The sequence below is a fragment of the Gobio gobio genome (assembly GCF_949357685.1).
Source record: "Gobio gobio genome assembly, chromosome: 12".
Classification (NCBI taxonomy): Eukaryota; Metazoa; Chordata; class Actinopteri; order Cypriniformes; family Gobionidae; genus Gobio; species Gobio gobio.
The window spans coordinates 49,703,314-49,718,401 of record NC_137105.1 but is presented as its reverse complement, the minus strand read 5'-3'; the positions used below and the strand labels follow the sequence as shown (position 1 = coordinate 49,718,401).

General features: G+C 40.6%; 1 protein-coding gene across 1 annotated transcript in view; it reads left to right on the top strand.

Annotated features, from left to right (window-relative positions):
* Positions 1 to 192: 192 nt before the first annotated feature.
* Positions 193 to 15,088, top strand: part of LOC307134718 (leukocyte elastase inhibitor-like) — a 36,567-nt gene continuing 21,671 nt past the window's right edge. Inside the window, exon 1 of the mRNA XM_079830675.1 lies at positions 193 to 536. Coding sequence (XP_079686801.1) covers positions 252 to 536 — 285 coding nt within the window. The 5' untranslated portion in view covers positions 193 to 251. The remainder of the gene's footprint in view (positions 537 to 15,088) is intronic.

Genomic DNA, 15,088 nt, shown 5'->3' with positions numbered 1-15,088 from the left:
TGTTCACAACTCATCATGTGTCGGGTCGCGGCAGATCAATGACTTTATAACTCAGAATTCTGACTTTATATCACGCAATTGCGACTTTATATCTCAGAATTCTGACTTTATATCACGCAATTGCGACTTTATATCTCAGAATTCTGACTTTATATCACGGCTCCAGTAATTTTTTTTTCTGAGAGAGGACCCACCCACATTTGTTTTGCTTCCGACGCCCAAGCGTGTGATAAACTGGCCTTTACTTTCTCATGACACCGGACATCACTAGCGTTTATTCTCGACACAAACTCTTACTCAAAATGTCACATCACTACTTACTACCGATGTTTTTGTTTTGTCTTGTATTTGTCGCAGTGTCACCAGATATGGAGGATCTCGCTCGTGCTAACGGTCTCTTCGCTCTGGATCTCTATCGGGCTCTGAGCGCGAGCAACGCGGAGGGAAACATGTTCTTTTCCCCGCTGAGCGTCAGCGCCGCGCTCGCTATGGTCTACTTGGGAGCCCGAGGAGACACAGCCAAAGAAATGGAGAAGGTATGATGTATAGGAGTCAGGAGAACGAGCTGGGTTTCCAATGAAGTTTTGTAACTGTGAATCTAAGTAGGCTACATTACACACTTAAAATTTGTGATCTTGAAAATGAAACAACCAAGGGAGTGATGGGACCCTGTGTGATGGGAAATGCGGTCCGATTTTGTAAACCCGCACCCGCCCGGACCCGCAGTGCTTAAAATAATTGAAATGAGCTGATGACATCACCGTTTTCTCCAGAACGGCTCAATAAAATTATGCTGCATTATTTTCCTGTTTAACACTGTGAAGCTGCTTTGAAACAATCTGCATTGTTAAAAGCGCTATATAAATAAAGTTGACTTGACTTAAAACCGCATCGACCCGTTTTCCGACAACTGCACTAAATAATATCCGCTCCCAACCGGACCCGCTTAAAATATAAATGTTTATTGCCAGCATACAGAAGTTATTACACACCATTAACACAAGGACAACTTCAGCCGCGACATCTAAAGCGCGTAATGTATGAAGGTAAATTGATGCCTTAAAGAATCGCAAGCGCAGTGTAAGATTTGTGAAAGTGTACATAAGATTGCAAGCGTAAATTAAATTTGCATGCACAAGATAAGTTTTGTAAAGCTGTAAATTGCCTTTCAAGTGTAAGAAAAAAATATTTGCAGAATTTTACTGTTATTCGTAAGAGTAATTCATGTATTGTGAAACTGCAGCTTCATGTTAACGCAAAATAAATATGATCTGTATTCTTCTGACATCCATTTTTCCTTGCCAACACTTTTGACATGTTTCTTTCGCTAATGCCTGCTTCAGACTACACGATTTTAGCCCGAATTTGAAGCTAGCCCAATCCGTTTGACGTATGGTGTCGTAGGGATTCGTAAACGACAATGGACGTCGGGACGCAAGAATTGATCGTGTCATCTCGTATAGTGTGTCATAGTATACGACGACCGAATCCGCGTCTGCGATAGTTCACGACGTCACAGCAGAAAGACTAACATGTTGAATTTTTTTTCACGGTCCCCACGATGGGTTCCGTCACATGGGTGACGCTGACCAATCGGAGCACAGATGCTTTTCGTACACAGCTTTCAAACAGAAGGGAGAGTCTGCAGACATATATACGCATGGATATCTATGGATATACGGATATACGATGTCAGAAACTTTGAGAGGGAAGGAGGCAAGGGGAAATGAAATCATTGGTCAAAAGTTACCACTTGTCATCATGTGATCATGAACGATATTTTACCTCAAGTTCTCCTTGGAGGATTGACAGCCCATACTGCCCTCTTCGAGCAAGCCAGGAACGTGTCCATGGTCGGGTTTTCTTTCTTTTTTTGCGCTTTTCTAGACACAAGACAGCCAGTACAAAACACGCCGCAGACATTGTTTACGCTCGTTTGTTTCCGGAAGTCAGTCGCTAGTTTCGCCTTCTCGATGAAATCACGCGCGTCGTTAAAGACAACAAGCGATCATTGGTCGCGAAGCAACGTGTAGTCTGACATGTTTCTTATCCAGGACACGACAAGATTTTAGGAGTCAAAATCGCGTAATGACAGTGACCATCGTAACAGACAAAAAAATAGTCTGAACCAGGCTTAAAGCTACACTGTGTAACTTTTTTAGTCTATTCTTAGCTAAAAACACTTAGTTCTTTCAAAAATATATGTGCTCATTAATGTATATTTACTTCTTTCAAGTAATAAAGTATTCTCGTAAGTTTATAATATGCCATTGAAAATACATAAGGTAATGGGATCTAACGGTGGTCGCCATGTTGCCCCTCCATCTTGAAAGTACATTAGCCAAAGAGGGACATACCCGTAAATTCAAGCTTCGCCTTTCGCGTTTTAACCGGTTTTAACCATAGACCGTAAAAAAATAGGTTTTAACACTGTGCGCGTCAACTTGTTCAGACTTGTCTGGTGCATGCGCAGAGAGTTTTCATCTCAGCAGCTCCAGTAACAGAGTTATACGGAGTTTTCCTGGCTTGTTTATTCCTCAAAAGTCTGTTTTTCCTTGTGTGGTATTTCTGTGCGTTAATAACTCTGTAAGTAATAATAGTTATTGTCATTGTGGATGTGTTTCAGAGTGTGTCATCATGTAATTCAGTTGATGTTACCTCAGAAGTATTTTTGTGTCAACATACAATAGCGTAATGCTCACCTATTTGAATAGTCATTCAGTTATTAACAATGTTTATTCGTTTATAGAAAATATTTGCTTGTAATGTATGTTGATGGAAATATGTATCAGGTCTGATCGCCATATTAACACTTGTTATACAGAGCTAAACCTGCGCACACACTTTTGTAACCGGACACCGCTTGTTAGCAGCGGCAGCTCCGCTCCTTTTAATGCAGCTGCATTTAGCGCCTATATGTGGTACAATAAGCTCTGGTTTACGGTTACATTATACAAATGTAACTTATAAGTATAGTTATACAGTTCTTAACTGTGTATATTCTGTCATGTCATTATCATGTATATTTACCATCCTAATTTGTTCTCTCACAGAAACCACATTTATGTACATATCCATGCAAACCTGTTTATGCCTTGCAATTGGATGACTGAATAAACATTACTATCATCAAAGTTCACTCTGGATTAGCTGCAGTTCTTTCTAGCCGAATAATTAGGCCAGTTGAGTTCCAACCATCCCACTGCGCACAGAATATCCCACAGGCACCGTGTCGAATGTGGACGAGGTCGAACTGGAAGCCATATTAATCTTGGACTAAATCGGCCACCGTAGGAGTTAAAACGAAATCGGAATTGAACAGAACAGAAACTAAAATTCACTGGATGGTCATATACAAGTTCACCACTAGATGGGGGAAAATATCACACAGTGTAGCTTTAAGATGCGGCCAAAATCATTGCACGACTGTGAACATCAATTTGCAAGTGAAAACATCAGAGTCAGGAACTGCAAAACAGATTGACCGTGTAAAACCAACCTTTGTGTAAAAAAAATGAACTGTTGCAAATGTCTAAATGACTTGTTGTGGACGTAGGGCAAAAAAGTTCCCGAAAGAAACCGATTTGTACAGTTCCGTCTTTCTTTTAGCTGCGCTTAAAGTTTTGGCACGATTCTCTCACTGAATAACACATCTTTATCTTCATTTGGCTAAGAATCGTTCTCACTGCTGAAATTGTACTTTTAATGCACACATACACAGGGGCGTTTCCAGCATTGAAGGACATCCGGGGCTTAGCCCAGAACATTTAATGCAAATACAGGGATCACTCGAAGAGGTTTTTTTTTTTTTATTACAGTCAGTAACACTTTACTTTCAGTCAAAATACATCTTTAACATTATCTTCAAGGCAGGCTAACATCCTCTCAGTGCTCAACTGAGCACAACCTTTTTTTTGGATATGAAGAGCATAACCATTGCTCAACTGAGCATGATAACATTATACATCTTTAACATTATGCTCAATACATATACACAGAGTCAACATACAACATACACTATTCACCTCTTGCTGTCTATCTGGGATGTCCTTCTATATTAGTTATATTTCTCTCTCATCACCTGCTGTAGTCTTTCTCATCACCTGCTGTAGTCTTTTATCACCTGCTGTAGTCTTTTATCACCTGCTGTAGTCTTTTATCACCTGCTGTAGTCTTTTAATCACCTGCTGTAGTCTTTCTCATCACCTGCTGTAGTCTTTTATCACCTGCTGTAGTCTTTCATCACTTGCTGTAGTCTTTCTCGTCACTTGCTGTAGTCTTTCATCACTTGCTGTAGTCTTTCATCACTTGCTGTAGTCTTTCATCACTTGCTGTAGTCTTTCTCATCACCTGCTGTAGTCTCTCATCCACTTGCTAGTCTTTCTCATCACTTGCTGTAGTCTTTCTCATCACCTGCTGTAGTCTCTCATCACTTGCTGTAGTCTTTCATCACTTGCTGTAGTCTCTCATCACCTGCTGTAGTCTCTCATCCACTTGCTAGTCTTTCTCATCACTTGCTGTAGTCTTTCTCATCACCTGCTGTAGTCTCTCATCACTTGCTGTAGTCTTTCATCACTTGCTGTAGTCTTTCTCATCACCTGCTGTAGTCTCTCATCCACTTGCTAGTCTTTCTCATCACTTGCTGTAGTCTTTCTCATCACCTGCTGTAGTCTCTCATCCACTTGCTAGTCTTTCTCATCACCTGCTGTAGTCTTTCATCACTTGCTGTAGTCTTTCTCATCACCTGCTGTAGTCTTTCATCACTTGCTGTAGTCTTTCTCATCACCTCCTGTAGTCTCTCATCCACTTGCTAGTCTTTCTCATCACTTGCTGTAGTCTTTCTCATCACCTGCTGTAGTCTCTCATCCACTTGCTAGTCTTTCTCATCACCTGCTGTAGTCTCTCATCCACTTGCTAGTCTTTCTCATCACCTGCTGTAGTCTCTCATCACTTGCTGTAGTCTTTCATCACTTGCTGTAGTCTTTCTCATCACCTGCTGTAGTCTCTCATCCACTTGCTAGTCTTTCTCATCACCTGCTGTAGTCTTTCATCACTTGCTGTAGTCTTTCTCATCACCTGCTGTAGTCTTTCATCACTTGCTGTAGTCTTTCTCATCACCTGCTGTAGTCTCTCATCCACTTGCTAGTCTTTCTCATCACCTGCTGTAGTCTCTCATCCACTTGCTAGTCTTTCTCATCACCTGCTGTAGTCTTTCATCACTTGCTGTAGTCTTTCTCATCACCTGCTGTAGTCTCTCATCCATTTGCTAGTCTTTCTCATCACCTGCTGTAGTCTTTCTCTCATCACTTGCTTTTTCACTTGCTTTGCTGGGTATCATTAAAGGGTATTTTCTTGGTTTGAGCATTGCAAATCAGTTCATGACACTGTTATGGTCTGTGACACAAACAAGTCCCCTCTCAATAGACATCACTGCCAGGTAATTGAGCCTCTGCTGACCCATGGTTCTTCTCAACCATGTGTGTAGGCGACGCAGAGCACTGAATGATCTTTCGCAACTGCAGCTGCTGACAGGAATCGTTAGTGCTGCTTGAAAGACTGATCTCAGGCTTGGGAACATGTCAGGGTCAAGGAGCTTGTATACACTTGCCATATCTGAAATGACACCTTCATCTCTTCTTTTGATCAGGAACTGTCTAGCCACTGCAACCTCTTCTTTACTGACCTTCATGTTATAATGTTTGGCAATCAGCTCTAATGATTCTTCACACAGGAAGTAATTTGCTGCTGGATGGCAAGCTTTGATTTCTTTCATTAGCTCTGCACCAACACCACAAAATCTCCCCTCCAGCTCACTCACCATTCTGTCAAGGCATGGGTAAAATATGTGATTTTTTATCTTATCCAAAGTGCTCACATAAGCCCTTGTGCCAGTGGTGGACTCTACCACATAGTCATCTAATCGGTTCTGCTTGCGTTTTTGAGAACCTCCTGGAGCTGGGGTCTCTGACAGATGGTTGGCCTCAAGAATTTCTTTGGCCTGATTATAGAATTTCTCTGCCATTTCCTCTGTCCGCATGGACCTAAGTGTTTCAAGGACCGCATCTTTATACCATGTAGCTTGTGCTAAGTCTACATCCTCTTTTTGAAGGTACTTGTGAAGTGTAGTCTTTCATCACTTGCTGTAGTCTTTCATCACTTGCTGTAGTCTTTCATCACTTGCTGTAGTCTTTCATCACTTGCTGTAGTCTTTCTCATCACTTGCTGTAGTCTTTCATCACTTGCTGTAGTCTTTCATCACTTGCTGTAGTCTTTCTCATCACTTGCTGTAGTCTTTCATCACTTGCTGTAGTCTTTCATCACTTGCTGTAGTCTTTCATCACTTGCTGTAGTCTTTCATCACTTGCTGTAGTCTTTCTCATCACCTGCTGTAGTCTTTCATCACTTGCTGTAGTCTCTCATCACTTGCTGTAGTCTCTCATCACTTGCTGTAGTCTTTCATCACTTGCTGTAGTCTTTCTCATCACCTGCTGTAGTCTCTCATCCACTTGCTAGTCTTTCTCATCACTTGCTGTAGTCTTTCATCACTTGCTGTAGTCTTTCATCACTTGCTGTAGTCTTTCTCATCACTTGCTGTAGTCTTTCTCATCACTTGCTGTAGTCTTTCATCACTTGCTGTAGTCTTTCATCACTTGCTGTAGTCTTTCATCACTTGCTGTAGTCTTTCATCACTTGCTGTAGTCTTTCATCACTTGCTATAGTCTTTCTCATCACTTGCTGTAGTCTTTCATCACTTGCTATAGTCTTTCTCATCACTTGCTGTAGTCTTTCATCACTTGCTGTAGTCTTTCATCACTTGCTGTAGTCTTTCTCATCACCTGCTGTAGTCTTTCATCACTTGCTAGTCTTTCTCATCACTTGCTGTAGTCTCTCATCCACTTGCTAGTCTTTCTCATCACTTGCTGTAGTCTTTCTCATCACCTGCTGTAGTCTCTCATCCACTTGCTAGTCTTTCTCATCACTTGCTGTAGTCTTTCTCATCACCTGCTGTAATCTTTCATCACTTGCTGTAGTCTTTCATCACTTGCTAGTCTTTCTCATCACCTGCTGTAGTCTCTCATCCACTTGCTAGTCTTTCTCATCACCTGCTGTAGTCTTTCATTACTTGCTGTAGTCTTTCATCACTTGCGGTAGTCTTTCTCATCACCTGCTGTAGTCTCTCATCCACTTGCTAGTCTTTCTCATCACCTGCTGTAGTCTCTCATCCACTTGCTAGTCTTTCTCATCACCTGCTGTAGTCTTTCTCTCATCACTTGCTTTTTCACTTGCTTTGCTGGGTATCATTAAAGGGTATTTTCTTGGTTTGAGCATTGCAAATCAGTTCATGACACTGTTATGGTCTGTGACACACACAAGTCCCCTCTCAATAGACATCACTGCCAGGTAATTGAGCCTCTGCTGACCCATGGTTCTTCTCAACCATGTGTGTAGGCGACGCAGAGCACTGAATGATCTTTCGCAACTGCAGCTGCTGACAGGAATCGTTAGTGCTGCTTGAAAGACTGATCTCAGGCTTGGGAACATGTCAGGGTCAAGGAGCTTGTATACACTTGCCATATCTGAAATGACACCTTCATCTCTTCTTTTGATCAGGAACTGTCTAGCCACTGCAACCTCTTCTTTACTGACCTTCATGTTATAATGTTTGGCAATCAGCTCTAATGATTCTTCACACAGGAAGTCATTTGCTGCTGGATGGCAAGCTTTGATGCCTTTCATTAGCTCTGCACCAACACCACAAAATCTCACCTCCAGCTCACTCACCATTCTGTCAAGGCATGGGTAAAATATGTGATTTCTTATCTTATCCAAAGTGCTCACATAAGCCCTTGTGCCAGTGGTGGACTCTACCACATAGTCATCTAATCGCTTCTGCTTGCGTTTTTGAGAACCTCCTGGAGCTGGGGTCTCTGACAGATGGTTGGCCTCAAGAATTTCTTTGGCCTGATTATAGAATTTCTCTGCCATTTCCTCTGTCCGCATGGACCTAAGTGTTTCAAGGACCGCATCTTTATACCATGTAGCTTGTGCTAAGTCTACATCCTCTTTTTGAAGGTACTTGTGAAGTCCCTCTGTAGTGGACAGCAAAGCTTTGAACATCACAAGCATATAGACATTTGAAAGTCTTGAAAGTTTGGAAAGCAGTCCAATTGCTGTGGTGGTATTGGTCAATTCTGTGAATCACTTCAACAATGCTGGCAGATTTGCAATCACGGCAGTGACTGATTTGAGCTGGCATGCCCACCGTGTCTTCGAGAGCTGAACAAGCTCACTCTTCTCTAAGCCCAAGGCTTTTTGCATGTCAGAGAAAGACTGATGATTAACTAAAGACACACTGAAGAAACAGTACACACTCTCCAGTGTGTCGAAGAAATCAATGGCTTCTGGCACAGCCCTGCAAGTGTGACAAAGCACCAAATTCAGTTCATGGGCATAGCAGTGCACATACACTGCTTCTGGATGCTTCACACGGAATTGAGCCTGAACACCCCGAACAGCACCGCTCATGACGGAGGCCCCATCGTAAGCCTGAGCAACACATTGCAGGTCTTCCAGGCCTTTTGATTTGAGAACTTCTTCAATGGCCTCTGTAATGGAATGCGCATCGAAAGACTTCAGACTTGTAAGTTCCAGAAAACTTTCTTTGACAGTGTTCTCATATCCCACATAACGAACACACACAGCAAGCTGTTCCACATGACCATCTCGAGCCTCATCAGCCATCACTGCATACATTTTTGAATGCTTCATCTCTTTAATGATGGATGCAGTAACTTCCTCTGCACAACATTGAATCATCTCATTCTGTGAGCCTGAAGAGAGATATGTGGAATGGGCGGGAGGTGTGTAGCTTTGGAGAAAGGGGTCGAATTCCTCTAGAAATTTCATAATTTCTAAGAAATTTCCCTGATTGTCAGAGGACTCTTTCTCATCATGGCCACGGAATGTGAGGCCTTGCTTTCCCAAAAAGCTAACGACAGCAGTGATACGACGAAGGTATTCTCTTCTTTCAATTATCTGGTCAAAATTGGCCACATGCATTCGCTCAACTACACTGCCATGTGATAAACTGGCTTTGTAAGTCTTCCATGCAAGCATTGAAGCTTTGTGTCCTGAGCTACTATTGTGCTCTCTAAAGCTGTATAAGGCTCGTTTCCAGTTAGAAAATCCAACAGAGCTGGTTATCACATCTTTGTTAACTCTAGACACTTGTTTCCCAAAGAGCCTGCATGCAAAGCAGAAGGCTGCATTTCGGCTAGCAGAGTACTCTAACCAGTCAAATGTCTCAAACCATTTTTGCTGGAAGGACCTTCTCTGTAGTCCAAAGGTTGTGAGAGGGTATTCTTTTAGTTTTGCTCTGGCTGGGCCTGTTTCTACAGTCCCTAAATCTTCCACTACAGTACTAGCGACCTCAACTAACTCAGCCTCTCTCCTCCCCGAATCATCTGTGATGCAAAAGAACAGATACAACACATAACTAATTGCCAATCAGTTTCAAACAACTTCAGCTTCAAACAACAACTAAGTTAAAGCAATACATGAATGACTTCAGTCAAAGTTCATTGACACACCATGGCATCGAACTGTATATCGATGTTTCACTTTTAACTTTCTCCAAAGTAAAATTGATTTATTGTTACCACTAACCAGTTTCCATGTCTGATCCTGGCACAGCTGCTGCTGCAGCTGCTGCTGCTGCTGGCTCCTCCTCAGTCTGCAGCTCATCTTTGCTACCCTCTACAAAACCATGTGTATAAGTGTATATTTACTACAAACTAATAACACATAAGTCACACATACATTTTATGTTAACGCTTATTGGTTATATCCTTAGAGAAAACAACATCTGATAAACAAGGAAAGTATTCAGTAAAGTGGGATAAAACTAGGGATAAAACTTTTTCGTAAGCTACCCTTATGAAAAAGAAGTATACTTCAAGTTAATTTTATGAAGAAGTATACTTAAGTAATGTTGAAGTATATTTAAGTATACCAATATCAATGTGTACTATTTCAATACAGCTTGGGACTAAATTGGCCCACTTTTAGTATATAAAAGTATATAGCCGCGTTTCCACCGCAGGAACTTTACCCCGGAACCAGGAACTTTGGGGGGGAACTCGGTGTGTTTCGACCGCAGGAACCAGGGTCTAAATGAAGTTCCGGGTAAATATTTCCCCCTCCAAACGGCCCTGCTTGCGAGGTGGGACTTTTCAAAAGTTCCCGAACTTTCGGGGGTGGGACTTGGGCGCTGAACATGCTGATTGGTTGAGCTCTCGCAGCTATTTTTTTTTCCACCGCCATATTTACAAGTCTTTTGCGAGGTGGGTTCCGTGGGTTTTGCGTTCAGTAAATATTTTTTTTGCAACAATGGAGTTCAACAAAAAATTCGACCGATGGACCGACGACGAGGTTCAGGCTTTATTGAGCATATATGCGGAGGAGGACATCCAGCGGGAACTGGAAACGGCGACCCGCAATGAAAAGGTATAACTGAAGATATCGACTCGGTTCCAGTCACACTGGAAAACAGCGCAGAGAGAAGTTGAAGAAATTAGACAAGATTACAAGAAATTAAAGGATCATAACAACCGGAGCGGTTCCGACCGGCGTATCAACAAGTGGTATGACCGCCTGGACGCGTTGCTGGGACACAGACCGTCCTTTTCTAGGGCAGCGGTAACGAAAGACTCGGCTAGTGCGTTGTTGGAAACCATCCAGGAATCCGAAGGTAAAGGTAAGGTAAATATATCATCTTGGTATCATCTATTAAACTCGTTGCAGTGTTTAAACACGTTGCAGTAACTTTTTTCAACGTGCTTTTCCAGACATAACGAGTGGCCCTGATGAATCGCAGGCAACGGAGACCAGCGTGTTTTCCCCCGCGGTCACCAGTACGTTATAAAGCTGACAAAAATGTGTATATATTTAAAAACTGATGTGTAATCCTTAATGGTTTTGTTGTTTTTAATTGTAAACTTAAATTGCCCATGATAAAAATTGCACACTGGGCATTGTTCAAGCTGGGCAAACAATTGTTCATTATTTGTAGTGAAAAGAAACACTTTAAATAATTAATTGATGGTTTCTATTGTTTCATGGTTGCCTTGTGTATTAATTTCCATGTGTTTCTGTGCAATTTTTCTACTTAGAGAAAAGGAAAAGGGACTGTGACTTTCTTGATGCACTGAGGGACATGGAGGATGCTAACCCTGCAGCATGGACAAGAACTGACCAATATATGCAGCTGTTACTGGAGAGCCAGGCCGAGGAGAGATGAGGAGGCAAGAGCTGGCATTCCACCAGTCAGAAGCGGAAGAAAGCAGACGGCAGCAGAGGGACTTTCAGACCGGGTTTCTGTCTGTTCTTGGACAGTTTGTCCAGTCGTTCAAGAAGTAGCCACAATGACCAGCCGCTTGAATGAAGCATTTGCTCTACCACATTTGTACTTTATATATTGTACGTGTTGGCACAGCTCTTGGACAGGTTACTGAAAAATACACTTTTTTTATATTGTTGTTTTCACATTTTATATTTTCATTTTATTGTTCTAGTAATTTATTTGTCTTTGCACACTTTTATTTTAATTTCGTAAGAACTAATCTGTCTAAAATAAAGTAAAATGTGTAAAATGTCACTGTGTCTTTAATTTCCACATTCTAACTATATAACCACATTCTAATTGTATTCATATAGTGTAGGAAGCAAATAAAAGGGCTGCTGCTCGCAAGTCTTTCTGAATATGCACATAAACATATCTAGAAAACCCAAATATTATATTTTTAAATGTATAACTATGTGAATGTAGTATAATAACTTATAACCACAACTTAAGTGAAGCCATAAGTGTGGTCCTGCTTCATTTCAAATTTGAGGAAGAAGTCTCTAATATTATGCATTTAATGAAGCATATTGTAATACTAGTCATGTGATTTTTTTTTTTTTTTGTGAATGTTAAGAGATGTTATTGTGATAAAAAATAAAATACTTGCAGTCTAGTACCTAATCTTTCAACCGCTTAATTCAGTCTATTGTTTTCATTCAATTAACTTTTCACACATCTGTCATGAATGACTGAAACCTCATTATCCTTTTATAGAAAATGTTTTGTTTTGGAATTGAGCTATTACAACACATTCAGATTTTGGATTGCCCATCATCCCATTTTGCATTAAAATGGTCAAACCAGGTGAAAGTGCACGTTTAAATAAGCAGTGTTGGTAATGTGTGTACATAATCAGCAAAAGCAGCGCTGCTTGCATCACCTACACTTGTTATTGTTGCAGACAGTATCGCGCAAAAGTGATTACTGTCCGTCGGTGACTGGGAGAAGCAGTCGCGCGCATTCCCACGTCACCGGACTAATTTGCCTAATCTCCCCGGTACTTTAGACCGCGGTGGAAACGCAGATTGTAGCAGGTCTGGGGGAGAAAAAGTTCCTGGGAAAAAAGTTCCTGGTACAAATAGTTCCGGGTAATTTCGGTGGAAACGCGGCATATGTTTAAGTTATAAGTGTAAGAGTAGTAAACTAGGCTAGGTAGGTGTCTCATTTTTAATGCATCTGTACTACAAGTTAACTCTTAAGTAGTAGTTTACTATTTCAATACAAGTAGTATTTTTTGTTTATGAAAGTACACACTGAAGTGTACTCTCAGTAAACTATTAGTTTAGTAGTGTATACTGCAAGTATACTTGCAAGTTTTCTTTAAGTCAACATAGCCTTTACTTATAGTTCACTATTGTTGTATTATGTTTGCACTTGCACAGAATACTATTGTGTTTAAATGTAGATATTTTTTTTTATAAAAAAAAAAAAAAACTTTAACTGTACCTTAATTTTAAAAACATGTCATTAGCTTCATGTTGCATTTTTTATCAACACTTGATTGTTGGTAAGTTTCATAAAGAAAGGCAACATTTTAAACAAAAAAAAGTTGAAGACTACACCTTGATCAGATTCAGAACGGATTCAGAATAATAATAAAAACACAGATGGAATAGATCGAGTCCAAAGTCCAAACCTTCACAGACAGTAGTTTTCTAGGCTATTTGTGGGTTAACTTACCCTTAATTTCATCTGGTAATATTAAGCGTTTTATTTATTTTTTTACTTTTGATTTACACACTGTTTAATAATTGATGATGATCACATTATTTTATATTTGATTGAGCATGGATTGAGCAATCTTCTATCACTTGCTAGTATTACTAACTTCTATCAGATGCTAGTAACATACAAGTGATGCTAGTACCCTAATAGCTAGTTAAACAAATAGACATACAGTGAAAGAAGACAGCCAGATGATGATCTTTAGATTTAAAGGATAAAAAAAAATGAATTCTTACCCACTGACTTCTTTCCAAAAAATCCCCAAAGTCTCGTTTGCTTCATTTTTCCTGCCCGCTGTCTGTCGTTATTAACACTCTCTCAGACACTTGACTTTGCTGCTAGCTCCTCCCCTACCTGCTGCATATTCAACAGGAAGAAACGACAGCAAAGAAATGTAGCCTATACTCTAGGCTAGATTATTTTTAAGGTCTATTTTTACAGGCTGTATGCACTATGCAGTACGTGCAAAGCCAAAGCGCAAATAGGACAACTTATGATTTCGCGGGTTTACATAGGCTTTAAAAAAAAAAAAAAGGGGGAATTTTTTTTTTTCTCGTTCGGGAATCGGGGCTACACTCAAAACATCCGGGGCTGAAGCCCCGGCAAAATCGGCTGGCTCCGCCCCTGCACATATATGTCAATAAATAAATAAAGCACAGCTGCTTAATAAGCTGTGCACCGTTCAAGGCTGACTATATGTGTTCATCCTGAACTTTGGGCTGGTGTGTTATTGGATTGGTTTGGAATTGCATTGAAATGTTATATATTATATAATCTGCTTACACCACTGAGCTGATGTTAAACTTTACAATCAAAACATTTAATACCCATTCTTTAATACCCAATAATACCATTCTGATTAAGACTTTTTCAGACAACATTTCATGGTATTTGACACTCATTTATATATTTTGAAATATCGTCCTGGTGATTCTGATTACTATAGTGTGACTGATCAAGCTATTATATGTTGCTAGTATGAATAACAAAATGCTTTCTCTGTGTCCAGATTTGACTATAGGCTAATACAAAACTGATACTTCAAATCAATATAAAAACTAAACTTTGACAAAGAGTAGTCTTTCATAATATCTATATATATCCAAATCAAATGAAAACTAACTAAATGAAAACTAACCCAGCAAACTGGGAATACACAGCCATGCTTATGTTTATAGGGATATACAGCCATCTAGAGGTTAAACGATTGTATAACAGATGATAAATGGTGCAACATTTAGAGATGCCCTTAAAGGGTTAGTTCACCCAAAAATGAAAATTCTGTCATTAATTACTCACCCTTATGTCGTTCGAGACCCGTAAGACCTCCGTTCATATTCGGAACACAAATGAAGATATTTTTGTGTAAAGCTGATGGCTGAGAAAGGCTTCAGTTAGGCCTCCATTGGCATTCAGTACATTAATACTCCCAAGACCGATAAAAGGCACTTAAAATGTCATTACAAAGTCCATCTCACCACAGTGACTCTACAATAATCTTACGATGCGACGACAATAGTTTTTGTGCGCAAAAAAAAATCAAAAGAACACCTTTATCCAGCTTGTTATTGCCTTCCGCGTGTGCCTCCACGACGCATGCGCGAGAAAATGACGTAGCGCCGGGGCTCGGGATTCCATGAAATGCACACTCTAACCCCATTTTGAGCACTACGCCGAGACCTAAAGCACGATCAATGTAGAATCCAACAGCTGAGATACGCGCGTCTTCCTCTGATTGTAAACAAATCACTTCTGGGTCATCTGTCCGAACGCCGGATCTGCGTCATATTCTCGCGCATGCGTCGTGGAGACACACACGGAAGGCAGTAACAAGTTGGAAAAAGGTGTTATTTTGATTTTTTTTGCGCACAAAAACTATTGTCGTCGCATAGTAAGATTATTGTAGAGTCACTGTGGTGAGATGGACTTTGTAACGATGTTTTGAGTGCCTTTTATCCG